The sequence below is a fragment of the Amblyraja radiata genome, chromosome X (assembly GCF_010909765.2).
Source record: "Amblyraja radiata isolate CabotCenter1 chromosome X, sAmbRad1.1.pri, whole genome shotgun sequence".
Lineage (NCBI taxonomy): Eukaryota > Metazoa > Chordata > Chondrichthyes > Rajiformes > Rajidae > Amblyraja > Amblyraja radiata.
This window is the reverse complement of record NC_045999.1, coordinates 2,784,553-2,811,692: the sequence shown is the minus strand read 5'-3', so window position 1 is coordinate 2,811,692 and position 27,140 is coordinate 2,784,553. Positions and strand designations below refer to the sequence as shown.

Below are 27,140 nucleotides of genomic sequence, written 5' to 3'. Positions count from 1 at the left end.
CTCACAGACATGGGTCCTGGCTCCAATGCAGAACACGGTTGCCGACCCCCTGATCTACACACTAGTTCTATTCTACACACACTAGGGACAATTACAGAAGCCAAATAGCCAACATTTCACTCCAGCTCTATCACCTCTTAGCAAGTCCACAGGCCAGCTCCATTCGCCCCTTCATAAGGTTATAAGTGATAGGAGCAGAATTAGGCCTACTCCGCCATTCAACCATGGCTGATCTATCTCTCCCTCCTAACCCCATTCTCCTGCCTCCCCCCCGTCACCTCTGACCCCCGTACTTTGGGATGGGAGAGAAGATGCTGAGGCCTGATCGGAATTTCTTCACCGCGCCGCTGGGTTTGAACCAACTCTGCCTCTTCTCCTGCTGGTGCTTCAGGAAGTCATTGTTGAGGTGCTTCCACTGCTGAGATGTAAACATTCCCACAATTCTGCAAAACACAAAGCACAGGACGTTGACCATTGTATGAACTCCCTGCCTCGTCACTCAGTAGGGACACGGGCCATTCGGTCCATCACCCCCACACTGACCCATTTTTAGTTTAGTCTATTTTAGAGACACAGCGTGTAAACAGGCCCATCGGCCCACCGAGTCTGCACCGACCAGCGATCCCCGCACATTAACTCTATCCTACACACACTAGGGACAATTTACACAAACGCCAAGCCAATTAACCAACAAACCTGCACATTATTTGGAGTGTGGGAGGAAACGGAAGATCTCGGAGAAAACCCGCGCGGTCATGGGGAGAACGTACAAACTCCGTACAGACAGCGCCCGTAGTCGGGATCGAACCCGGGTTTCTGGTGCTACAACCTCTGTAAGGCAGCAACTCTACCGCTGCGCCACCGTGCCAGGTCTTGGCCCAGAGCCTTCTGTACCTAATTGATTCAAGAACCTGTCTAGACACTTCCTAAATGCTGTCAGTGACCATGTCTACCACTCCCTCAGGGTATATGTTCCAAGGTGTTATAGAATCATACAACAAGGAATCATGGGCCAGATATACGTGGCTTACTCCACGACTTACATCCCGTGAACCTTTACCTACAACCCCGGGCACTGGACGGCAACAAATCCACCGCCAGGTAATGAGCGACTGCGGGCAACACCCCCGGGGAACAAAGGTGGACGGGCGTGGAGAGGAGAGGAGAGGAGAGGAGAGGAGAGGACGCCGCTCGCTGGTCGACCAAGGAAGATGACGGCTGGAGGCCCTGCAGCTGCCTTGCTCTTGCCTCAATTGGGCACCGCTCACAACTGGAGCGTGGACTGGACTTGGAAAATGCCAAGTGCCAAGCCACGGCGCTGATTGCATGCGACCTCTGTAGACTATTTCTGTACAATTGCTAATCGGGGATGGTATGGCATAACGCTTCTGGACATTTGGCAAGAAAATAATTTCACTGTGCATTTGCACTTTGCACATGCGACAATAATGTGCAATTGAACCATTGAAGTGGAGGCCCACCGCCGCTACGGGAGTCAAGATGGCCCCGTCAACGGAGGGCTCGAGGCCCCTGACTGCTGGAGGACAAAGAAGGGAAGAGATTGAACTTTTTTTTCGCCTTCCATCACAGTGAGGAATGTGGAGGAGTCACTGTGGTGGATGTTTATGTTAAAATGTATTTTGTGTGCTTTTTATTAGTATGAATGTACGGCTAATCAAATTCCTCCATATGTTACAAAACATACTTGGCTAATAAAGTGAGTATGAGTATGAATCCTTGCGCTGAGTATAGGAGCTTGGTGGTTACTGATATACTTACTTCTTTAGTTGTAATCCCAGACCAAATCCTTCCTTGTTGGATGGCTGGAAAACATCTACCGATGGCTCTGTTGGGGAATTAAAAAGCATTAGCCGTGAGGGCTCACAATACTTTCCAAGGCAATTTTGCTCATTGGTATATGATGTTGCATGGTGTAATGGAAGAACTTTCATCCTAGCTTCTGGAATTCCATTGCTAGCACGTGAAACAGGTATTACATTGATAGCACGTATTACAGCCTGGAAGAAAGCCATTCAGCCCATCAAGTCCATGCTTGGTCCTTGCTTCATTTCTATCCCACATCACCAGTTGTCTAGCCAATGGCATTCTGAAAGCATCAATTGTTACAGGAGCAGAATTAGGCCATTCGTGGATACGCAATAAACACTAGCCTCCTCAATGATGTGCGGATATAACTCCAACCAAACCGGAAGAGTTCGCTAAACAAATGTGTAGGAAGGAACTGTAGATGGTGGTTTATAACATATAACATATAACAATTACAGCACGGAAACAGGTCATCTCGGCCCTACAAGTCCGTGCCGAACAATTTTTTTCCCTTAGTCCCACCTGCCTGCACTAATACCATAGCCCTCCATTCCCTTCTCATCCATATGCCTATCCAATTTATTCTTAAATGATACCAACGAACCTGCCGCCACCACTTCCACTGGAAGCTCATTCCACACAGCTACCACTCTCTGAGTAAAGAAGTTCCCCCTCATGTTACCCCTAAACTTCTGTCCCTTAATTCTGAAGTCATGTCCTCTTGTTTGAAACTTCCCTATTCTCAAAGGGAAAAGCTTGATCACATCAACTCTGTCTATCCCTCTCATCATTTTAAAGACCTCTATCAAGTCCCCCCTTAACCTTCTGTGCTCCAGAGAATAAAGACCTAACTTATTCAACCTTTCTCTGTAACTTAGTTGTTGAAACCCAGGCAACATTCTAGTAAATCTCCTCTGTACTCTCTCTATTTTGTTGACATCCTTCCTATAATTGGGCGACCAAAATTGTACACCATACTCCAGAATTGGCCTCACCAATGCCTTGTACAATTTTAACATTACATCCCATCTTCTATACTCATTTTGAACCGTTTGAACCGAAGATAGACACAAAAAGCTGGAGAAACTCAGCGGGATATCTAGCTCTCTAAGTGGGATATCTAGCGGGAAACTCAGTGGGATATCTAGCGGGAAACTCAGTGGGATATCTAGCGGGAAACTCAGTGGGATATCTAGCTCTCTCTTGAAAGCATCCAGAGAACCTGCCTCCACCGCCCTCTGAGGCAGGTTCTCTGGATACTTTCAAGAGAGAGCTAGATAGGGCTCTTAAAAATAGCAGAGTCAGGGGATATGGTGAGAAGGCAGGAACGGGGTACTGATTGGGGATGATCAGCCGTGATCACATTGAATGGCGGTGCTGGCTCGAAAGGCCGAATGGTCTACTCCTGCACCTATTGTCTATTGCCTATTGACAGGCTGCACATCTGGATAGCAGGAACAGGTGACGTTTCGGTTCTGACGAAGTGTCTCGACCCGAAACGTCACCCATTCCTTCACTCCAGAGATGCTGCCAGTCCCGCTCAGTTACTCCAGCATTTTGTGTCTCTCCTCGATAAAGAAAATGGTTGTGGTAGGTTTGAAGAAACGATGAATGAAAGACATGAATGGGACTTACCAGGTCCATCTAGGTACTGGGACAGAGAGAATCGCAGTCTGAGTATAATGGGCTCTATTCTCACTACCTTCCAAGCCGTTGCAATCTCTTCCTATTAACAAAATTCATTGGTTACATACGTCCGGGTCCTTGAACATATTTCTCGTCAACAATTAACATTTCATCCTCAAACAGCCCGACGTTTTCATGCGTTTTTATCTCTAAAACTAATTTTTTTTTTAAACTTACAAGTCAGGCAGCATCCCTGGAGAGACAGATGTAGATTGAATACCTTGTCAGGATAATATTTCATTAGGATAGGATTAGAAACTCATTCTGTTTCTCTCCATAAATGCTGCGTGATGCACAGGACAGTTCCAAGAATATTTTGTTTTAATTTTCGCAAGTTCACAAGTTTATGGGAGTAGAATTAGACCCTTGAGATCACTAGTCGTGCATCAAGCCCGCTCCTGGCTGATCTCTGCCTCCCGACCCCACTTTCCTGCCTTCTCCCCGTAACCCTTGACACCCTGTGTCTTGTTAGACCATTTCAGAGGTCAATTATGATCTGGTTACATTGGTGGTAATGGGCCATTTCACACATTTAGCTCGTTCACCCTCAACATTGTCCCTTCATGAGAGAAAAACAACGCTACAGTCGCATAATGCCATGAAGATGTGTTTTGGGTGAGAGAGGCCAAGAGAACAAAAGGCACGGTGGGCACAGCAGTGGAGTTGCTGCCATTCAGTGCGACGGACCCGGGTTTGATCCTGTGTTCCCGTGTCCTGCGTGGCTTTTCCCCGGGTACTCCGGTTTCCTCCTACACTCCAAAGACGTACAGGTTTGTGGGTTGATTGGCTTCGGTAAAGATTGTAAATTGTCTCTAGTGGGTAGGATAGTGCTAGTGTTCGGGCTAAGTGTTCGGCTGGCAACCGGAAGGTAGCCGGTTCGAATCCCGCTTGGAGTGCATACTGTCGTTGTGTCGTTGGGCAAGACACTTCACCCACCTTTGCCTGTGTGTGAATGTGTGTGAGTGATTGGTAGTGGTCGGAGGGGCCGTAGGCGCAGATTGGCAGCCACGCTTCCGTCAGTCTGCCCCAGGGCAGCTGTGGCTACAGAAGTAGCTTACCACCACCGAGTGTGACTGAGGAGTGAATGAATAATGCGATGTAAAACGCCTTGAGTATTAGAAAGGCGCTATATAAATCCCATCCATTATAATTATTATTAGTGTGCGGGGAGAGTGCTAGTGGTCGGCGCAGGCTCGGTGGGACGAAGGGCCTGTTTCTGAGCAGTATCTCTAATTTAAACTACCAAGTGCCGACTAGGCCCAATCTATTACTGGCAGTGCTTCATAGTTCATGGGTCAATAAGGCAGCAGCATTACAAGGCTGTGCCAGGAAAAATTGTCAATGCAGAATTAACTGCATTGGAATAAATTAACAGCAGTGGTCAGACTGAATGGGAGAAATGGCCAAACAATGAGATCACTAGTCGTGCAATACTTTATCTCACAAGTAGAACATATAATTTAACTCTTTGTAATCTACCCTATAAATCCACAAAACCTGATTTTATTCTTGCATTTTATTCAAACAGTTTGAATGGCGGCGCAGTGACGCAGAGGTAGAGTTCCTGCCTCACAGCGCCAGAGACGCGGGTTCAATCCCGACTACAGGTGCTGTCTGTGTGGAGTTTGTACGTTCTCCCCATGACCTGTGTGGGTTTTCTCTGGAATTTCCAGTTTCCTCCCACACTCCAAAGACGTACAGGTTTGTAGGTTAATTGGCTTGGTATAAATGTAAAAAATGTCCCTGGTGTGTGTAGGACAGAGAGTGGTGAATCTCTGGAACTCTCTGCCACAGAGGGTAGTCGAGGCCAGTTCATTGGCTATATTTAAGAGGGAGTTAGATGTGGCCCTTGTGGCTAAGGGGATCAGAGGGTATGGAGAGAAGGCAGGTACGGGATACTGAGTTGGATGATCAGCCATGATCATATTGAATGGCGGTGCAGGCTCGAAGGGCCGAATGGCCTACTCCTGCACCTAATTTCTATGTTTCTATGTTTCTAGTGTGCGGGGATCGTTGGTCGGTGCGGACTCGGTGGGCCGAAGGGCCTGTTTCCTCGCTGTATCTCTAAACTAAACTAAAAACTAATCTCAAAGGTAGAACAGCACAGTGCAGGAACAGGTCCTTTGGCCCATCATGTCTCTGCCGGCCATGGTGTCAATTTTAACTGCACATCTGTCTGCATGTGGTTTGTGTTCCCTGTTTGTGTGTCTGTCCAAATGCCTCTTAAACATTGCCGTTGCATTTGCCGCCACCACTTTCCCAGGCACTGCATTCCAGGCATCTATCGCTCTCGTGTGAACAGCCTGGTCGGTGCGGGCTTGGTGGGATGAGGGCCGTGTTTCCGCACTGTATCTCCAAACTAAAAACTGAACTAACCAAGCAACAAACAAAGTCAAAATCCCTAAGGAAACTTACAGAGTTGGCCCACTTACTTATTTTACTCCGGGCAAGCTTTTTATACTTCCCCTACCGACATGATCACTTTTATTTCCATCCTTTTCCCATGGGCACTGGAGGTTGAGACTGAACAGAAACAGGCCCTTCGGCCCACAATGTCCATGCTGAGCAAGATGCCAAGACTGATCTCATCTGCCTGCACATGATCCATATCCATCCATATTCTGCACATCCACGTGCCTATCTAAATGCCTTTTAAAAAGCCACTATCGTATCTGCCTCCACCAACACCTTTCCATACACCCACCTTTCACACAAAGTGGTGGTGGGTGTATGGAACAAGCTGCCTGAGTAGTTAGTTGAGGCTGGGACTATCCCAACGTTTAAGAAACAGTTGGGCAGGTACATAGATAGGACAGGTTTGGAGGGAAATGGGCCATGCGCAGGCAGGTGGGACTAGTGTAGCTGGGACATGTTGGCCGGTGGGGGCGTTGAGCCGAAGGGCCTGTTTCCACACTGTATCACTCTATGACCACCTCTGGCAGCTCGTTCCATGAACGCACCACATAAATGATTTTATACACCTCTATAAGATCACCCGTGCTCCAAGGAATAGTCCCAGCCTAATCAACCTCTCCTTATAGCTCAGAACCTCGAGTCCTGGCAACATCCTTCTCTGCACCCTTTCCATCTTTCCTGTAACATGGTGCCCAGAACTGAACACAATACTCTAAATGCGTTCCTCACCAGCACTGATTGGTCTGTCTAAATGCCTCTTAAACGTAGCTACTGTGGTCTGTTCCACCACCTCCCCTGGTAGCGCGCTCTAGATAGAACAGTCACACAATCAGTGAGGAACCTGCGTTATTACAGCAGAGCTGTTGTTAGCAACACGTGGCATAGCAAATTGCCACAACAAGCAGGATTGGCACTTGCAAGAAAAAATAGACACATGTAGGACACAATTTCACCAAACCAACATAAAATTATATTTAAACTGCATTGTCACGTGGGTTAAATAATTGCAATATTACAACCGTACTCTGCTTCCATTGATATTATTCATGCACGTTGATCTTTTACATTTATCTTGTGAATCCAGCTTAAGTCAAATGAGCTGTTACTTACATCAAGAAAGCTCATGTTAATGTGGAGGTCCACATCCACATCATCAATCGTTCCATATTCTCTGTGGAAATAAGTATTTAGGATAGGTAAGTCGCAGCCTAACTTTCATCTTTTTCAATTACGGTCCATTATATATTAAATGTGTAGGAGGGGTGGGAGATTGCAACCTTCACGTGGTCCGCCCTGTTGCGACTAATGCAATCAACCTGGCGTGCACAATCAAATAAGATCAAATAGAACAAGTTGTCCTACAACTTTAGGCTGTGCACGCCATACGCAAGAAGAAGATGAATGTGTAGGAGGGAACTGCAGGTTTTGGTTTAAACCGAAGATAGACACAAAAAGCTGGAGTAACTCAACGGGACAGGCAGCATTTCTGGAGAGAAGGAATGGGTGACGTTTCGGGTCGAGACCCTTCTTCAGAATCATTAATATTAGGATATATTAAGTTGCAAAAAGAGCTCTGAGACCGAGGCACCGTTCAATTAGATTAATGTCGAGACACAAGGAACTGCAGATGCTGGAATCTTGCACAGAACACAAAGTGCTGGAGTAACTCAGCGGTCAGGCAGCATCCCCATAGGATGTGGGTAGATGATGTTTTGGGTCAGGCCCCTTCTTCAGACTCCAGATTAGGGTTGACATACATCCAAACATCATCAAACACCATCAAGACTCCTTATCCATTTATATCCAAAGTCAGGAAAAACAAAAATGTATCAATTAAAATCTAGCAATTATGGGCCAAACGCAGGCAGGTGGGACTTGCATAGATGGGACATGTTGGTCGGTGTGGGCAAGTTGGGCCGAAGGGCCTGTTTCCGTGTGGTATGACTGTGACTCTATAACTAAACCAAACTGAACCAGAAAGAATAACTCTTATCTTTCAGACAAGTCAAGACAAGTACTTGGATCGACTAGACATAGAGGTCTACTGGCCAAGTGGTGGGAAATGGACCCACCACAGAGAGCTGCTTGGTGGTCAGTATGGACATGTTGGGACATGGGGGCTATTTCTACTTTGCTTAACTCCATGATCATGAATTAAAGTGAAGCTACACCTATCCTATCCTGTATATACCTCAGTACTCCTCCCTACAGCCTCCTCTGCTGTAAGTCAAACAAACACAGACTTGTCTAGCCTCTCCTATATCTGAGATGTTCTGCTCCTGGTAACATCCACATGAATCCACTCCGCACTTGTTCCAGTGAAAGCATGCACTTCCTTTAATGTGGCAACCAAGTCTGTGCCTCAGAGGGCGGTGGAGGCAGGTTCTCTGGATGCTTTCAAGAGAGAGTTAGATAGGGCTCTTAAAGATAGCGGAGTCAGGGGATATGGGGAGAAGGCAGGAATGGGGTGCTGATTGGGGATGATCAGCCATGATCACATTGAATGGCGGTGCTGGCTCGAAGGGTCAAATGGTCTACTCCTGCACCTATTGTCTATTGTTTACTGTCTATTGAATTACTTCCATTCAGAGACAGATCTACTCTCATCTGAAGAAAGATCCCAACCCTGAACATCACCGATCCATGTTCCCCAGAGATGCTGCCTGATCTGCTGAGTTACTCCAGCACTTTGTGTCTTTTTTTTTTAAACCAGCATCTGCAGTTCCTTGTATCTTCTTCCGGCATTTGCAGTTCCTTGCGTCCTTGCTTTCGTTGAATTCCTTTCCGTCGGGAACGAAAGAAGCACAAAAGGTATTTGGACAGGTACATGGATAGGAATGGTTTAGAGGGGTATGATTCAAGTGCGGGCTGGTGGGACTAGTGTAGATGGGGCATCTTGGTCAGCATGGGCCAGTTGGATGAAGACACCATTGCAGGGCTGGAAGACTCTATGCAGTGGTAGACAAAAATGCTGGAGAAACTCAGCGGGTGAGGCAGCATCTATGGAGCGAAGGAATAGGTGACGTTTCGGGTCGAGACCCGGAAGGGTCTCGACCCGAAACGTCACCTATTCCTTCGCTCCATAGATGCTTCCTGGTCTCGACCTGAAACGTCACCTATTCCTTCTCTCCATAGATGCTGCCTCACCCGCTGAGTTTCTCCAGCATTTTTGTCTACCTTCGATTTTGCCATCATCTGCAGTTCTTTCTTAAACTATGCAGTGGTAGAGTCTTTTAATCTCTGTTGACACCTCATTCAATAAACACACATTCAATAAAATCAGCAGACAGACACAAGAAGCTGGAGTAACTCAGCGAGACAGGCAGCATCTCTGGAGAGAAGGAATGGGTGACGTTTCGGGTCGAGACCCTAATCAGATCAGGATCTCGACCCGAAACGTCACCCATTCCTTCTCTCCAGAGATGCTGCCTGTCCCGCTGAGTTACTCCAGCTTTTTGTGTCTATCTTCGGTTTAAACCAGCATCTGCAGTTCCATCTTATACAATAAAATCAACAGATCTTTTATCTCAGTGTCATTTTCTTGTCCTAATTCCATATCCCTGCATTTCCTCAACATCCAAAAAAAGCTATGGATCTCTGCATTAAATATACAAACAATGAATGTCAGCTTAAATTTACCCAAGAGACATTTTGCCATTGTAGAGAAGATAGACACAAAAAGCTGGAGTAACTCAGCGGGTCAGGCAGCATCTCTGGAGAGAAGGAATGGGCGACTTTTCGGCTTGAGACCTTTCTTCAGACTAAAGATGGGTCTTGACCCGAAACGTCACCCATTCCTTTTCTCCAGAGATGCTGCCTGTCCCGCTGAGTTACTCCAGCATTTCGTGTGTCTGTCTTCGGTCTAAACCAGCAGCTGCAGTTCCTTCCTACAGTGACTCATTCACTTGATTGGACAGGAATGGCCACAAGCTAAGTTCTAAATGACTTGAATTTGTTTTAATATTTTCAATTGCTTTAAAGCATTTTTACTACTCATATTTTAAAATATTAACTTTAATTTTCATTAATCGTAAGATGTTTTTGTTCTTTAATTAGCTATTAACTATCCATTGTGTCGGTGGGTGGTAGGTGAATCATGGGGCATTTAAGAGGCATAGAAACATAGACATAGAAACATAGAAATTAGGTGCAGGAGTAGGCCATTCGGCCCTTCGAGCCTGCACCGCCATTCAATATGATCATGGCTGATCATCCAACTCAGTATCCCGTACCTGCCTTCTCTCCATACCCTCTGATCCCCTTAGCCACAAGGGCCACATCTAACTCCCTCTTAAATATAGCCAATGAACTGGCCTCGACTACCCTCTGTGGCAGAGAGTTCCAGAGATTCACCACTCTCTGTGTGAAAAAAGTTCTTCTCATCTCGGTTTTAAAGGGTTTCCCCCTTATCCTTAAGCTGTGACCCCTTGCCCTGGACTTCCCCAACATCGGGAGCAATCTTCCTGCATCTAGCCTGTCCAACCCCTTAAGAATTTTGTAAGTTTCTATAAGATCCCCTCTCAATCTCCTAAATTCTAGAGAGTATAAACCAAGTCTATCCAGTCTTTCTTCATAAGACAGTCCTGACATCCCAGGAATCAGTCTGGTGAACCTTCTCTGTACACCCTCTATGGCAATAATGTCCTTCCTCAGATTTGGAGACCAAAACTGTACGCAATACTCCAGGTGTGGTCTCACCAAGACCCTGTACAACTGCAGTAGAACCTCCCTGCTCCTATACTCAAATCCTTTTGCTATGAAAGCTAACATACCATTCGCTTTCTTCACTGCCTGCTGCACCTGCATGCCCATTTGTGGCATAATTTAAGAGGCATGTGATTGAACATAGGTTAGAGGGAAGAAAATGGGGCAATAGGACTAGTTGGATTGTTCTTTGAGCTAGCACTGACTTGATCAGCAGAAACCTCTTTGGCTTTGGTCTGTAAGGGACGGTGAAGAAGTGCTGCTGAGAAGATGTGCTGAGGGCATAAGGTTCAAGACATACTGTTTCTCTTAACCAGTACATTAACAGAACTAACCTGCTCTAGTACTCAACGGCACGGTGGCGCAGCGGTAGAGTTGCTGCCTTACAGCACCAGAGACCTGGGTTCAATCCTGACTATGGGTGCAGTGCGTACGCTCTCCCCGTGGCCGCGTGGCACTTTCCCAGGTGCTCTGGTTTCTTCCCACACTCCAAAGACGTACAGGTTTGTTCGGCCCGAAACGTTACCTCATCAGTCTGAAGAAGGGTTTCGGCTCTGAAACGTTGCCTATTTCCTTCGCTCCATGGATGCTGCTGCACCCGCTGAGTTTCTCCAGCTTATTTGTGTACTTCAGGTTTGTAGGTTACTTGGCTTCGGTAAAGATTGTAAATTTTTCCTAGTGTGTGTAGGATAATGCTAGTGGGTACAGGGATCGCTGGGCAGCGCAGACTCGGTGGGCTGAAGGGCCTGTTTTTGTGCTCTATCTCTAAACTAAACTATTGTTCAACCCTTCTAGTGAAAAACACACAATACAATATTTGATAGATGTACTTTAAGAATATACTCATATATCACAGATGATTAATTGTAATTGTTAAAAGGAATGAAGGGAGCAGTTAAACCAGAACAAAAGGTGTAAGCAACTTTGATTTAAGTGGCCCGATATTTTAGTTTAGAGATACAGCGCAGAAACAGGCCCTTCGGCCCTCTAGGTCCGTGCCGACCAATGATCACCCGTACACTAGTTCTATCCTACACACACTAGGGACAATTTACAGAAGCCAATTAACCTACAGTCCTGCATGTCTTTGGAATGTGGGAGGAAACCGGAACACCCGGAGAAATCCCACACGCTCAAGAGTCAAGAGAGTTTTATTGCCCTATCTGGTACACATGATAATGAAACAGCACAACAGAATATGTAAACATAATACAGAACGGGAGATAAAAGTTCAGTGTGTCTGTAGACCACAGACCATATCTATACACAATAAATAAACAGATAAAGTACAAGAGTGATAATAGACTGTTAGACAGGCAGAACGTGCGAACTCCGTACAGACAGCACCCTCAGTCGGGATCGAACCCGGGTCTCTGGTGCTGAGAGGCAGCAACTCACCCTTTTTTCTTGCACAAATATTATGTCTTGAAAACCCCACGCATATCTCTGACAAATCTCCCACAGAACTTCCAGGAGTGGAGTGGAGGCAGAAGCGGATTGCCTCTTGCGATCATTTTCTGCATTATTTCTTAAAAGACCATTGCATCTCCCTAGCACCACATATGATCCACAGTGGTTAAGGCTGGTGAAACTAATCCACGTCTGCTTGGAAAATATACAAAAACATTCAAGAAGAAAAGATACATAATATGTAGGTGCAGGATTGAAACCCTGTTGAGAGGGTATAAGTTTGACTCTAAGTTTTAACCACACGGGCTGGGCTGAATTTTTTTCAGGATAGCACACTGCATCTTTGGACAGGAGGAAAGGTAAAACTAACAGGGCCAGTCCCATACTGCAGTGGTAATTAGAAAAGCAGCAATGATGGCAGCAGTGGGGAAAATCAACATCCTGCACTATTCCATCCTTCTAGCTGATGAAATGAAACTTGGAAGCCAGGATCGAGAAAAAAAAAAACTGAAGCTAAAAACGAATTAAGTCGTCTCTCTCTTTTTTCCCTCTGTTTTCAGAATTCTATTCCCTAAAGAAAATGACAGGCAGAATATCAGGCTTGTAAATAACCGTAGTAAAAACCGCCATCAGTTCCGCAAGACTTGAAAAAATGAGAATGTTAAATACTTACCTGACAGAGACAGAATTCTCTCCATAAATTTCCTTCACCGCCTCAATGTCTGCATCGAGCTGTGGGTGTCGGTATAGATCAGCCGCACAGCTCCCCTGGAAAAACAGACACACGCTGTAATATATGGTTGGGCTGGTCTCACTGCTGCTCTCTTGGCACTCCTAGGATTCAGGCCAGCTCGCTCTCTCGTCCTCTCTCCCTCACCCCCCTGCCTTTTACCCCTCTCACTTCTCCTCTCTCTATTGCTGTCTCTCCGCATATCTCCGTCACTCCCCCCCCTCTCTCTCCCTCTGCTTCCCTTTGAGTTTTGCCTCTCAGTATACTGCTCCCCCTCTCTCTCTCCACCCCATCCCCTCCTCTCTTCCCTCCTTCCCACTCCCCTCTCCCGCTTTCCCTCCCCCTCTCTTCCCTCCCTATCTCTTCCCTCCCTCCCCTTCTCTCTTCCTTTCTCCTCTCTCCCCTTCTCTCTCTCCCTCTCTCTTCTCTCTCTGCTCCCTCCCCCTTCTCTCCCTCTATCTCTCTCCCTTCTCTTTCCTCCCTCCCTCCCCCTTCTCTCTCTCCCTCTCTTTCTTCCCTCCCTCTCCCTTCTCTCTCTTCGTGTCTCTCCCTTCTCTCTCCCTCCCTCTTCACTCCCCCACCCTGTGCTTCAATGGGACGTGATATTTAGAATGCAGCTTTAAGTGCAAGGTCTTGTCTGGAGTTTTTACAGAGTTAGTGTTGTCTCTAGTTTTTTGCACCTAGACAGATTATGTGTCACAGATTATTCCCCAACAGAACAACGAGTACAATTATGTCGCATCCAAACCACATCCTCTGCAGACTAAACAGCAGAGGGAAAAGTTTAGTTAACTTGAGAAACTTTTCTAATGCACAATTTGAACTTTATATTTCTCCGAGAATTCCACAGAGTTTGCAGCACAGAAGCAGGCCATTCGGCCCATCCAGCCGCTGCCCCCTACTGGCCTCCCCCTGCAATCATTCACCACATCTGTCGACAAAATCTCTTCCATTCTCCATTTGAGTTTGATCATCGTCATGGCGGCACGGTGGCGCAGCGGTAGACATGTCGCGGGGTGAAGCCTGTACGGTCGTGAGTAGTCGCCCAAAGAGTCGTACCTTGTTCTGGTCGCCGCTGGATTTTCAACGTGTTGAAAATTTTCGGCCACCTGCTGCGACTATGACGGGTGCCGGCAGTCACGGAAAAAAATCGCGTAAGTGGGACTGGCCCAGCGCCAGATGTCCTTCACTTGACAAATAGTTGCCTATTTCCTTCGCTCCATAGATGCTGCTGCACCCGCTGAGTTTCTCCAGCATTTTTGTGTACCTTCGATTTTCCAGCATTTGCAGTTCCTTCTTAAACACTCTCTCTCCCCGTCCCTCTCTCTCCCCGCCCCCTCTCTCCCCCCGCCCCTCTCCCCTCCAACACTGCTTAACATCGCCCTGTCCACGGGCACCCTGAGGGAGTTCCGGGACCGCTGGGCTCCGCAGGGTGTTGAATGTATCCTCAATAAGGATTGTATCATAGTTGTATAATAGGTTATTATGGATATATGTTTGTATTGTAATATGGTGGTGGGTTCTGGCTTGTTTTATTGAAGTGTAAATATTTTTTTTTATTAATTGAATAAATTTTTTGATTAAAAAAAAAAAAAAAACTGCTTAACTTGCCGAATATCCCTTGGATTTTTTGTTTCAATTCAGGTTTCCTGCATCAGCAGTTTTGGGCTTTTGGCAGAACTTTATCAGCATTTGAATGCTGTGTATTTTTGGGAAGAGTCAACATCCAAACATCTTCCCATTCATCTCAGGATTTCCCCAGAGAAAACATGTTCACGTTGCAGAGAATTCTTTGCATTTATCGACCTCAGGTTATTTTGCATACGACCCACTAAAATCATCTAGGCAGTACACAAGAGTCGTCACGTTTTCATTAGATCATAAGTGATAGGAGCAGAATTAGGCCATTCGGCCCATCAAGTCTACTCCGCCATTCAATCATGGCTGATCTATCTCTCCCTCCTAACCACATTCTCCTGCCTTTTCCCTATAATCTCTGACACCCGTACTAATCAAGAATCTATCTATCTCTGCCTTAAAAAGATCCACTGACTTGGCCTCCACAGCCGTCTGTGGCAAATAAATTCCACAGATTCACCACCCTCTGACTAAAGTCATTTCTCCTCATCTCCTTCCTAAAAGAACGTCATTTAATTCTGAGGCTGTGACTTCTAGTCCTAGACTCTCCCACTAGTGGAAACATCCTCTCCACATCCACACTGTCCAAGCCTTTCACTATTCTGCATGTTTCAATGAGGTCCCCCCTCATTATTCTAAACTCCAGCGAGTACAGGCCCAGTGCTGACAAACGCTCATCATATGTTAACCCACTCATTCCTGGGATCATTACTGTAAACCTCCTCTGGACCCTCTCCAGAGCCAGCACATCCTTCCTCAGTTATGGTGCCCAAAAATACTCACGATACACCAAATGCGGCCTGACCAGTGCGTGCCTTATAGAGCCAATAGAACGTGGGGGTCGACAAGGTTACAAAGGTTCTTCGAACATTCCTATCTACTTCCCGTTGACAAACGTGGGAGCAGTTGACCCTGGGGGTCCCCCTTCATTCTCGGAGGCCTTCCTCACTCTCTGACAGCTCCTCCTCGGCTCTCCGATGGTCCTCCTCGCTCTCCGATGATCTCTTCGCCCTTGGTATAAACCATCTTTGGTTTCACCCGACAATGTTTGGTATAAACCAGCATCTGCAGTTCGACACAAACAGCTGGAGTAACTCAGCGGGTCAGGCAGCATCTCTGGGGAAAAGGAATAGGTAACGATTCGGGTTGAGACCCTTCTTCATACCTGACTCTCGACCCGATACGTCACCTACCCCTTCTCTCCAGAGATGCCGTCTGACCCGCGGAGCTACTCCAGCTTTTTGTATCTATCTTTGGTTTAAACCGGCATTTGCTGTTCCTTTCTAAGCATCTGCAGTTCTTTGTCTCTACAATGTTTATATGTACATATGCACCCGTAGTTGGGATCGAACCCAGGTCTCCGGCGTTGCAAACGCTGCAAGGCAGTAATGCCCGTCCCACTTAGGAAACCTGAACGGAAACCTCTGGAGACTTTGCGCCCCACCCAAGGTTTCCGTGCGGTTCCCGGAGGTTTTTGTCAGTCTCCCTACCTGCTTCCACTATCTGCAACCTCTGGCAACCACCTGCAACCTCCGGGAACCGCACGGAAACCTTGGGTGGGGCGCAAAGTCCCCAGAGGTTTCCGTTCAGGTTTCCTAAGTGGGACAGGGGCATAACTCTACCGCTGTGCCACCATGCCACCTCGGTCATTACTACATTGTCCTGACCTCAGAAGTAGCTGTAAGTCTATTGCTCATTTCCATCCATTAATACACAAGAGAAAGTGCTGAGCTGTGATAAAGGTTCTCTTGTATTCATTGACCTGAACAACAAATCACCCAGCTTTGGAAAGTGTCCAATGTTTGCAAAAGTAACAATTGGATCACGATTGATTCATTAGGAAAGTTCCAGTTTGATCAAAAGATGTTCAGAGGTACCTTAGTTCAGATTCTAAAGAAACCTTGCTGAACAAACGATGCTCCATTAATCTTTACACCATTAAGGATATGGAACGTAGAACAGTACAGCAGCAGAACAGGCCCTTTGGCCCACAATGTCTGTGCTAAACATGATGCTGGCCATTCTTATCTGCCTACACAGAGTTCATATCCTTACATATCCACAAGTCTCTTAAATGCCACAATCATATCTGCCTCAACCACTGCCACTGCTAGCACATTCCACCCACTCACCATCCTCAGTCTGAAGACCTGAAAACTCATCCATTCCTTCTACCCAGAGATGCTGCTTGTCCCGTTGAGTTACTCAGGCATTTTGTGTCTGTTTTCAGTGTAAACAAGCATATGCAGTTTCTTCCTACACATTTCTTCAGTCTGAAGAAGGGTCTTGACCCGAAACGTCACCCGTTCCTTCTATCCAGAGATGCTGCCTGTCCCGCTGAGTTTTAGTTTAGTTTTTGAGACACAGCGAGGAAACAGGCCCTTTGGCCCATCGGGTCCGTGCTGACCAGCGATCCCCGCATATTAACATAGAAACATAGAAATTAGATGCAGGAGTAGGCCATTCGGCCCTTCGAGCCTGCACCACCATTCAATATGATCATGGCTGATCATCCAACTCAGTATCCCGTACCTGCCTTCTCTCCATACCCTCTGATCCCTTTAGCCACAAGGGCCACATCTAACTCCCTCTTAAATAAAGCCAATGAACTGGCCTCGACTACCCTCTGTGGCAGAGAGTTCCAGAGATTCACCACTCTCTGTGTGAAAAAAGTTCTTCTCATCTCGGTTTTAAAGGATTTCCCCCTTATCCTTAAGCTGTGACCCCTTGTCCTGGACTTCCCCAACATCAGGAGCAATCTTCCTGCATCTAGCCTGTCCAACCCCTTAAGAATTTTGTAAGTTTCTATAAGATCCCCCCCTCCATCTTCTAAATTCTAGAGAGTATAAACCAAGTCTATCCAGTCTTTCTTCACACTATCCTACACACGTTAGGGACCACTTTTACATTTACCAAGCCAATGTACCTACATGCCTGTACGTCTTTGGAGTGTGGGAGGCAACCAAAGATCTTGGAGAAAACCCACGCGGGTCACGGGGAGAACGTACAAACTCCGTACAGACAGCACCCGTAGTTGGGTTGGAACCCGGGTCTCTGGCGCTGCAAGTACAGTAAGCCGGCAACTCTACCGCTGCGCCACCGTGCCGCCCTTATTACTCACGAGGTACTCAGGCATTTAATGTCGACAGCAGGCAGCAGGAGATAGGGCGGACTGTGGAATTCAGAATGAATTCTGCTTTGTCCCAGCTATGACAAATCAAACAGGCATTGTTAAAACCACAATGGCTTTTGGAATAAACGATTCAAGCATATGATGGTACAGTGGTTTAAGTAAACACACATGGCTGAGCAAATGATTGCAAAGAGTGCAAATCATCTTAGCTGGCATTCAAGTCTGGTGGACAGGGAGCTAATGGAATTTAAAGCTGACAAACATGTTGTCAGGCACAGGCTTTTTAGTTTTTGTTTTTGTTTTAAGAGATAGTACACTCAGTAGATTGGTACAAAATGCTGGAGTAACTCAGCGGGACGGGCAGCATCTCTGGAGAGAAGGAATGGGTGACCTTTCGGGTCGAGACCCTTCTTCAGACCGGTTAGGGATAAGGGAAATGAGAGATATAGACGATGATTTAGAGAGATAAAGGATGATGATGTAGAGAGATATTGATAGGTGATGTGTAGGAAGGAACTGCAGATGCTGGTTTAAACTGAGGATAGTCAAATCTATAGATAGGTGATGTTTCAGACTGAAGAAGGGTCTTGACCCAAAATGTCATCTATCCATGTTCTTCAGAGATGCTGCCTGACCCGCTGAGTTACTCCAGCACTCTGTGAAACATCACCTACCCATGTTCTCCACAGATGCTGCCTGACTCGCTGAGTTACTCCAGCACTCTGTGAAACGTCACCTACCCATGTTCTCCACAGATGCTGCCTGACTCGCTGAGTTACTCCAGCACTTTGTGCCTTATCTGCAGTTCTTTGTTTCCATACAACATCGTCTCGTGTTGAAGTCCATGTGGAAATGGAATTTGCTCCTTTTTACTTTTTTTACAGAGTGGAAATCCAAGCCAAGGAGACGAGCGGTGAATTTACGATCACCTGCCCTCGTCTGATATCTCCACCGCTCAATGCAAATCACGCTCCATGGTTTACTTAACATTCTGTCGTAAAAGGAAATCATTAGTGGCCTCTCGACAGAGCACACTGACTGGATGTTAAACCATTCACCAGAGGTTTTTAACGTTATCCACTGATGACTCATGAAAGTATTTAAGAATTTTTTATTGGTCGCGAGAGCTTGGGGAGAAATAAAAGTGACTTGCACATCTCCTCACAGTTCTCCGAGCTTAAGCAGTCATTCCGGTTATTTGATTGTCAAGATTATTTGTGTTTATCGCTGGACTTATTTGTGGAAAAACCCTTTGTTATTTATGAACAAGGTAAATGAAATAGTATCATGCATTTTCTATATCTGAACAGAAAGGAACGTACCAAATGAAACACCACATCAGGGGTGGTGGTGGTGGAGACAGATAAGGTTGCAGCCATTTAAGAGGCTTTTAGACAGGTCGGGGGGGGAGTTCCCCCCGCCACGGGCACAATGTAATCCCGTGCTACCCGCTCCATGGTCGGACAGTCGGCGACTAAACCGTCTCCCCCACCTGGTTTGCCAGGTGAGGAGGGGGCTGTGGACCCCCAGCAGGACCAAACACAAGACCTGGCAAAGGGCGGATGAGCTCCTAGCGAGCCAACGGCCATTCACACACTTCAGTAGAAGTTGTTACTTCTTAGAAGTAAGGAATGAAGAAAAACATGGAATGTAATTCTTCCCTCTCCTTGCTTCTCAAAAAGAAAGTTGTTGTTGTTGTTGTTTAGATAGGTAGGTGGATATGAAGGGAATGGGGGGATATGGACCAGGCAGAGGAGATTCGTTTAACTTGGCATCACATTTGGCAATGACGTTGTAGACTGAACGACTTGTTCCTATGCTGCGGTGGACAAAAATGCCTTGCTTTCTCCCCCCTTCCCAGCTCTCCCACAGCCCGCTTTCTCCGCCTCTTCCCTTCTTCTCCCCCCCCCCCCCCCCCACATCAGTCTGAAGAAGGGTCTCGACCCGAAACATCACCTATTCCTTCGCTCCATAGATGCTGCCTCACCCGCTGAGTTTCTCCAGCATTTTTGTCTACCTTCGATTTTTCCAGCATCTGCAGTTCTTTCTTAAACACAAAAAGCTAGTGTAACTCAGCGGGTCAGACAGAATCTCTGGAGAAAAGGAATAGGTTGGGTTTTGGGTTCGAGATCCCTCTACAGTCTGAAGAATGGAACAGAATACTTTATTATCACATGTGAGATTCTTTGCTTGCGTATCCAATGTCTACAAATAGCAGCCACCTACGGCACTGACAAAGTCACAAAGCACGCCAACTCCTCCATTGTTCTCCACAGTGGCGCAGCGGTAGAGTTGCTGCCTTGCAGCGAATGCAGCGCCAGAGACTCGGGTTTGATCCCGGCTACGGGTGCTGTCTGTACAGAGTTCTCCCCCTGATCTGTGTGGGTTTTCTCCGAGATCTTCGGTTTCTTCACACACTCCAAAGATGTGCAGGTAGGTAGGTTAATTGGCTTGGTGTAAAATGTAAAAAAAATAATAATTGGCCCCAGTGTGTGTAGGATAGTGTTAATGTGCGGGGATCGCTGGTCGGTGCAGACTCGGTGGGCCGAAGGGCCTGTTTCCGCGCTGTGTCTCTAAACTAAACTAAACTGATCATTTTTTTCTTGTTTATTACATTGTTTACAGGGTACTATATTTACGGAGAGAGCGTGGCGCCAACACTCTACGGCTGAGTATCACGGCGGTACTTCCACGCTGGGTCCTCGACCCGAAACGTCACCTATTCCTTTTCTCCAGAGATGCTGTCCGACCTGCTGAGCTTTTGTGGTTCAGGTTTTTGTGTCCACCTTCGGTTTAAACCAGCATCTGGAGTTCAGTTCCTTCCTTTAGATTCCTGTAAGCGGTACAATGCGTCTCCCTATCTGATATCTCCAGTGACTCAGATCGGATCCTGACCCGTCTGCACATTCTGCCCATGACCGCGTGGGATTCTTCGGGGTGGTTCTTCCAGATTCTGGAGACGTGTGGATTGCTAGGTGGTCTACTGCCAATCAACCGTGATATCAACGTGCAAACATGTCGCTGCCGTGTGCCGGGGCAGCAGGGCGAAGGTCGCGGACACCAACAGGATCAACAAGCTCATCAGGAGGGCTGGCTCCGTCCTGGGAGGGGAGGGGAGGGGGGGGGATCTTGGAGGGGGAGGATGCATCTCAAGCTCCTCAATCTCTGCGGAGCATCATGGACAATACAGCTCATCCCCTCCAACATGTAGGACCCTGTTACCAACCACACTCTCTCTGATCTGCTCGTTGCTGCATGCAAACATGATGGAGCTTGTTCACCGACATTGCACCGCACCACTGCTGCCTCACACCTCCAGCAGCCCTGCTCTGATCCGAACCTCAGCCACTTGCTGTACAGAATTCATACGTTTCAGTCTATGAAGCCCGGGCTCTCTTCAGTGCTCCAGTTACTTCCCACGTTCAACGGGAGGACTCGAGGTCTGAGCTATAGGGAGAGGTTGAGCAGGCAAGGACTTTATTCCTTGGAGCGCAGAAAGATGAGGGGTAGGGGTGGAAGATTGCAACCTTCACGTGGTCCGCCCTGTTTCGACGAATGCAATCAACCCGGCGTGCACAATCAAATAAGATCAAATAGAACAAGTTGTCCGACAACTTTAGGCTGTGCACGCCATACGCAAGAAGAAGAAGAAGCGGTAATCTTATAGGGTGATTTCACGAAAGGTCACTGGAGCGGAAATCCCCACTCACGTGACCGAAAATTTTAACTGGGGGACAAGCGTCACTTCCGGTACATGTTAGTGGATGGGAAAACACGCACTTTCACACCCGTTAAAAACATCGAAAACGGCCAGTTTTTGAGCTGCAATTAAGTGAGCCAGTCGGGGTGACCGTGAGGCACAGCTACCTAAATTTACAGTCCAAAAAAAAGATAGAAACTAAGGTAAATACAAGAGGGAGCTGAAGGGGCCAAAAAGGCGGAAGTGCTAGCGGACATTTTTCGTGGAGATTTAAAGATCCAAAATATCAGGAATTATCGCGTTTGCTCGCTGCATTTCATCAAAAGTGGCATTATTGACTTTGTTATCTTTATTCATTTGTTAGATGAAAAGTATTAAAAGTTAGAAATCCGTCAGTAAAATTGCAAAATCGCCCATGGTTCTCGGGTGGGTTTTAACATGCAAAATGAAAACGCTTCTGAAGCTACATTCACCATTTAAATAATCGTAAACTATCAATGCGTTTGGAAATCAATTTTACTCAGATGCAAGCTAAGGAATGGGATAATTCTCAGCTGTTGGTTGGACAAAATCAGGAGATTTTATTATTTGCCAGAATATATTTCTCAATGTTTCTTGTTTAAAGCCTGCACAATCACCCAAACTACTTATTTATTTTTCATCTAATAACAGACAAGCCTGCAGCATGGAATGATGTCAACAATCCTGATTGGGCACCCACTGTGAGCAGGATAGTTGATTTCCAATTGATTTCCAAACGCATTGATAGTTTACGATTATTTAAATGGTAAATGGAGCTTCAGAAGCGTTTTCATTTTGCATGTTAAAACCCACCCGAGAACCATGGGCGATTTTGCAATTTTACTGACGGATTTCTAACTTTTAATACTTTTCATCTAACAAATGAATAAAGATAACAGTCAATAATGCCACTTTTGATGAAATGCAGCGAGCAAATGCGATAATTCCCGATATTTTGGATCTTTAAATCTCCACGAAAAATGTCCGCTAGCACTTCCGCCTTTTTGGCCCCTTCAGCTCCCTCTTGTATTTACCTTAGTTTCTATCTTTTTTTTGGACTGTAAATTTAGGTAGCTGTGCCTCACGGTCACCCCGACTGGCTCACTTAATTGCAGCTCAAAAACTGGCCGTTTTCGATGTTTTTAACGGGTGTGAAAGTGCGTGTTTTCCCATCCACTAACATGTACCGGAAGTGACGCTTGTCCCCCAGTTAAAATTTTCGGTCACGTGAGTGGGGATTTACGCTCCAGTGACCTTTCGTGAAATCACCCTATAGAGGTGTACAAAATCATGAGAGGAATAGTTTGAGTAGATGGACAGTCCTTTGCCTAGAGAAGGGGAAATCGAGAACCACAGGACATAGATTTAAGGTGAGAGTGAAAGACTTAATGGGAACCTGTGGCGACATAAAGCAAGGTGGGTGAATGGAACGAGCTGCTGGAGGAGGTAGTAGAGGCAGGTATCACAATGTTTAAGCAACATTTAGACTGGTACATGGATGGGATAGGGTTAGATGGATATGGGCCAGACACAGGCAGGTGGGACTAGTGTAGCTGGGGCTTGATGGTCGGTGTTGGCAAGTTGGGCTGAAGGGCCTGTTTCCACACTGTCGGACTCAATATCTCTGTGACCAATATCAAAGAGTTCCTTACCTGCACACCATACAGAAACTCATCGGAATCATTATCCCCATCAGAATCCTCATCAGTCCAGTACTGACCTTTGATGTCCTAAAGAAAAGTAAATGACATTAAAAACGCCTTTTGCCACATGAACACAGGTAACATACACCTGTAAAGATAGACACAAAAAAGCTGGAGTAACTCAGCGGGACAGGCGCCATCACTGGAGAGAAGGAATGGGTGACGTTTTGGGTCGAGACCCATCTTCAGGCTGGTTAGGGATAAGGGAAACGAGAGATATAGATGATGATGTAGAGCGATAAAGAACTATGAATGAAAGATATGCAATAAAAGTGACGATGATTAAAGAAACAGGCCATTGTTAGCTGTTTGTAGGGTAAAAATGAGAAGCTGGTGTGACTTAGGTGGGGGAGGGATAGGGAGAGAGGGAATGAATAGAATAGAATAGAATTACCTTTATTGTCATTCAGACCTTACGGACTGAACGAAATTTCGTGCCTGCAGTCATACATACAATAATACAATAATAAACAACACTAAACACAAATTAACACCACCACAGTGAGTCCTCCAAGCACCTCCTCACTGTGGTGGAGGCAAAAATCTTAGGGCTGCTGTCTCTTCCCTCCTCTTCTCCCTCTGCGCTGAGGCGATTCCCCACTGGGCGATGGTACAAACAGTCCCGCCGGGGTTACTTGAAGTGAGAGGAATTATAATTCATACCACTGGGCTGTAAGCTGCCCAAGCGAAATATGAGATGCTGTTCCTCCAATTTGACAATGGAGGAGACCGAGGACAGAAAGGTCAGTGTGGGAATGGGAAGGAGAATTCAAGTGTCCGGCAACCAGGAGATCAGGTTGGTTCAGGTGGGCTGAGTGGAACATACATACAGCTAACAATGGCCTGTTTTCTTTATCATCGTTACTTTTTTGCATATCTTTCATTCATTGTTCTTTATTTCTCCGCACCACTGTCTATATCCCTTGTTTCCCGCATCTCTAACCAGAAGGGTCTCGACCCGAAACGTCACCCATTCCTTCTCTCCAGAGATGCTGCCTGTCCCGCTGAGTTACTCCAGCCTTTTGTGTCTATCTTCGGTTTAAACCAGCATCTGCAGTTCCTTCTTACACAAGCTACGAACCCGCATGTCTTGGGAATGTGGGGGGAAACAAGAGCATCCGGAGAAAACGCACGTGGTCACGGGGAGAACGTGCAAACTCCATGCAGACAGCACCCATAGTAAGGATCGAACCCGGGTCTCTGGCGCTGTTAGGCGACAACTCTGCCGCTGCGCCACCGTGCAGCCCATTGTCTTGTACAAATGAACCTACCAACCAGTATCCCTTGCCGGCTGCCTGCCCCTTTTCCGGGGATATGTCCTTGCCCGGGTGCGGTTAGAAAGGGAATACGCTCTGTCCACGGGCACCCTGAGGGAGTTCCAGGGACCGCTGGACACCGCAGGGTGTTGAATGTAATAATAATAATAATAATAAATTTTATTTATGGGCGCCTTTCAAGAGTCTCAAGGACACCTTACAAAAATTGCGCATGTAGAGGAAAAACATGTAAGGGGAATTAAATAAATAGTAGAGACATGACTAGTACACAAAGTAAAGACAGAATTCAATACAAAACACAGTATGAGGCAATTAATGCACAGATGAAAAGGGACGGGGACGTGGGGCTAAGGATAGGCAGAGGTGAAGAGATGGGTCTTGAGGCGGGACTGGAAGATGGTGAGGGACACGGAATTGCGGATCAGTTGGGGGAGGGAGTTCCAGAGCCTGGGAGCTGCCCTGGAGAAGGCTCTGTCCCCAAAACTGCGGAGGTTGGACTTGTGGATGGAGAGGAGACCGGCTGATGTGGATCTGAGGGACCGTGAGGGTTGGTAGGGGGAGAGGAGGTCAGTGAGATATGGGGGGGCCAGATGGTGGAGGGCTTTGTAGGTGAGGACCAGGATTTTGTAGGTGATCCGGTGGGAGATGGGAAGCCAGTGAAGTTTTTTGAAGACTGGAGTGATGTGATGCCAGGATTTGGTGTGGGTGATGAGTCGGGCGGCTGCGTTCTGGACCAGTTGGAGTCGGTTGATGTAGGTGGAGCTGATGCCAAGGAGAAGTGAGTTGCAATAGTCCAGTCGGGAGGAGATGAAGGCATAGATGAGTCTTTCAGCAGCGGGCGGTGTGAGAGAGGGTCTGAGTTGTATCCTCAATAAGTATTGTAACCTAGTTGTATAATAGTTTATTATGGATATATGTTTGTATTGTATGATGGTGGTGGGTTCCGGCTTGTTTTATTGTAGTGTAAATATTATTTTTAAATAATTGAATAAATATTTTGATTTAAAAAATAAAAATAAATAAAAATAAATAAATAAACAGCATCCCTTCCGTCGAAGTAACTGGAGCAGCGAAGGGCTTGATGGACCGAAACGTATGAATTCTGCACAGCGAGAGGCCGAGGTTTGGATCAGAGCAGGGCTGCTGGAGGTGTGCAGTGCAGCAGTGTCGGTGAACAAGCTCCATCAAGCATTACAGTTTGCATGCAACAACGAGCAGGTCGGAGAGAGGGAGGTTGGTAACAGGGTCTTACCTGTTGGCAGCTTTGCTTGCCTCCTGACCATCCTTTTAGGCTGGAGTGTGGGAAGCGCCAGACAATCGGGGAAAGCCTCGTGAGACATGCTGCTCCTCGCTCTGAACTGTTCCCAGCCTGAAGTGAAACCAGCAAACAGTTGATTAGTTCATTAGTTCCCAGGAGCAGAATTAGGCCATTTGAATTAGCCCAACAAGTCTACACCACCATTCAGTCATGGCTGATCTATCTTTACCTCTCAACCTCATTCTCCTGCCTTCTCCCCATAACCCCTGACACACTTACAAATCAACTATCTATCAATCTCTGCCTTAAAAATATCCACTGACTTGGCCTCCACAGCCTTCAGTGGCAATGAATTCCACAGATTCACCACCCTCTGACTAAAGAAATTCCTCCTCATCCCCTTTCTAAAGGTAGTCCTTTTATTCTGAGGTTATGAATGAATAAATGAATGGATGAATCAATCAATAAATAAGTTTATTCGATTGTCTTCTACAGGTGCACAGTAGAGAGCATGCTGACCGGTTGCATCGTGGCTTGGTTCGGCAACTTGAGCGCCCTGGAGCGGAAAAGACTACAAAAAGTAGTAAGCACTGCCCAGTCCATCATCTGCTCTGACCTCCCTACCATCGAGGGGATCTATCGCAGTCGCTGCCTCAAAAAGGCTGGCAGCATCATCAAGGACCCACACCATCCTGGCCACACACTCATCTCCCTGCTACCTTCAGGTAGAAGGTACAGGAGCCTGAAATCTGCAACATCCACGTTCATGAATAGCAACTTCCCCACAGCCATCAGGCTATTAAACTCAACTCAAACAAAACTCTGAACAATAATAGACCAATATCTGTTTATTTGCACTTTATCTGTCATGTGTGTATATATTTATACAATGGTATATGGACACACTGATCTGTTCTGTATTCATGCCTACTATATTCTGTTGCACTGAAGCAAAAGCAAGAATTTCATTGTCCTATACGTGACAATAAACTCTCTTGACTCTTAATGCAGGCAAAAATAATTTCACTCTGCAGTTGTATATTTGACACATAAATATTTGCACCATTGAACCATTAAACTATTGAGTAACTCAGCGGGTTTCTGGAGAACATGGATAGGTAACGTTTCAGTTCGGGACCCTCTTTTAGGCTGATTGTAGGGGAGGGGTGGGGAAGAAAGCTGGAAGAGAAAGTGCAGCCAGTAATAGCTGAACGCAGGCCAGGGGGGCTTCGATAGGCAGATGGTTGGACAAAGGCCAGCGATGAAAAGAACAGAAGGTCTCTACCCTAAACGTCGCCCATTCCTTCTCTCCAGAGATGCTGCCTCACCCGCTGAGTTACTCCAGCATTTTGTGTCTACCTTCAACCTTCAATTTAAACCAGCATCTCTAGTTCTTTCCAGCACATTGATGGTAAACGTGTTGTACAGAACACAACAATCCTAATCTGAGGAAAGACATTCTTGCCATAGAGGGAGTACAGAGAAGGTTCACCAGACTGATCCTGGGATGGCAGGACTTTCATATGAACAAAGACTGGATAGACTCGGCTTGTACACGCTAGAATTCAGAAGATTGAGGGGGGATCTTCTAGAAACTTACAAAATTCTTAAGGGGTTGGACAGGCTAGATGCAGGAAG

At 46.5% G+C, this 27,140-nt stretch overlaps 1 protein-coding gene across 1 annotated transcript in view; it reads right to left on the bottom strand.

Moving 5' to 3' along the window:
* The window catches only part of parp6 (poly(ADP-ribose) polymerase family member 6), a 78,572-nt gene that overhangs the window by 21,034 nt on the left and 30,398 nt on the right, over positions 1-27,140 (bottom strand). Inside the window, exons 6-12 of the mRNA XM_033014798.1 lie at positions 25,497-25,613; positions 22,917-22,994; positions 12,716-12,810; positions 7,039-7,099; positions 3,463-3,553; positions 1,780-1,846; positions 294-443 (exon numbers count right to left, since the gene is read on the bottom strand). Coding sequence (XP_032870689.1) covers positions 294-443; positions 1,780-1,846; positions 3,463-3,553; positions 7,039-7,099; positions 12,716-12,810; positions 22,917-22,994; positions 25,497-25,613 — 659 coding nt within the window. The remainder of the gene's footprint in view (positions 1-293; positions 444-1,779; positions 1,847-3,462; positions 3,554-7,038; positions 7,100-12,715; positions 12,811-22,916; positions 22,995-25,496; positions 25,614-27,140) is intronic.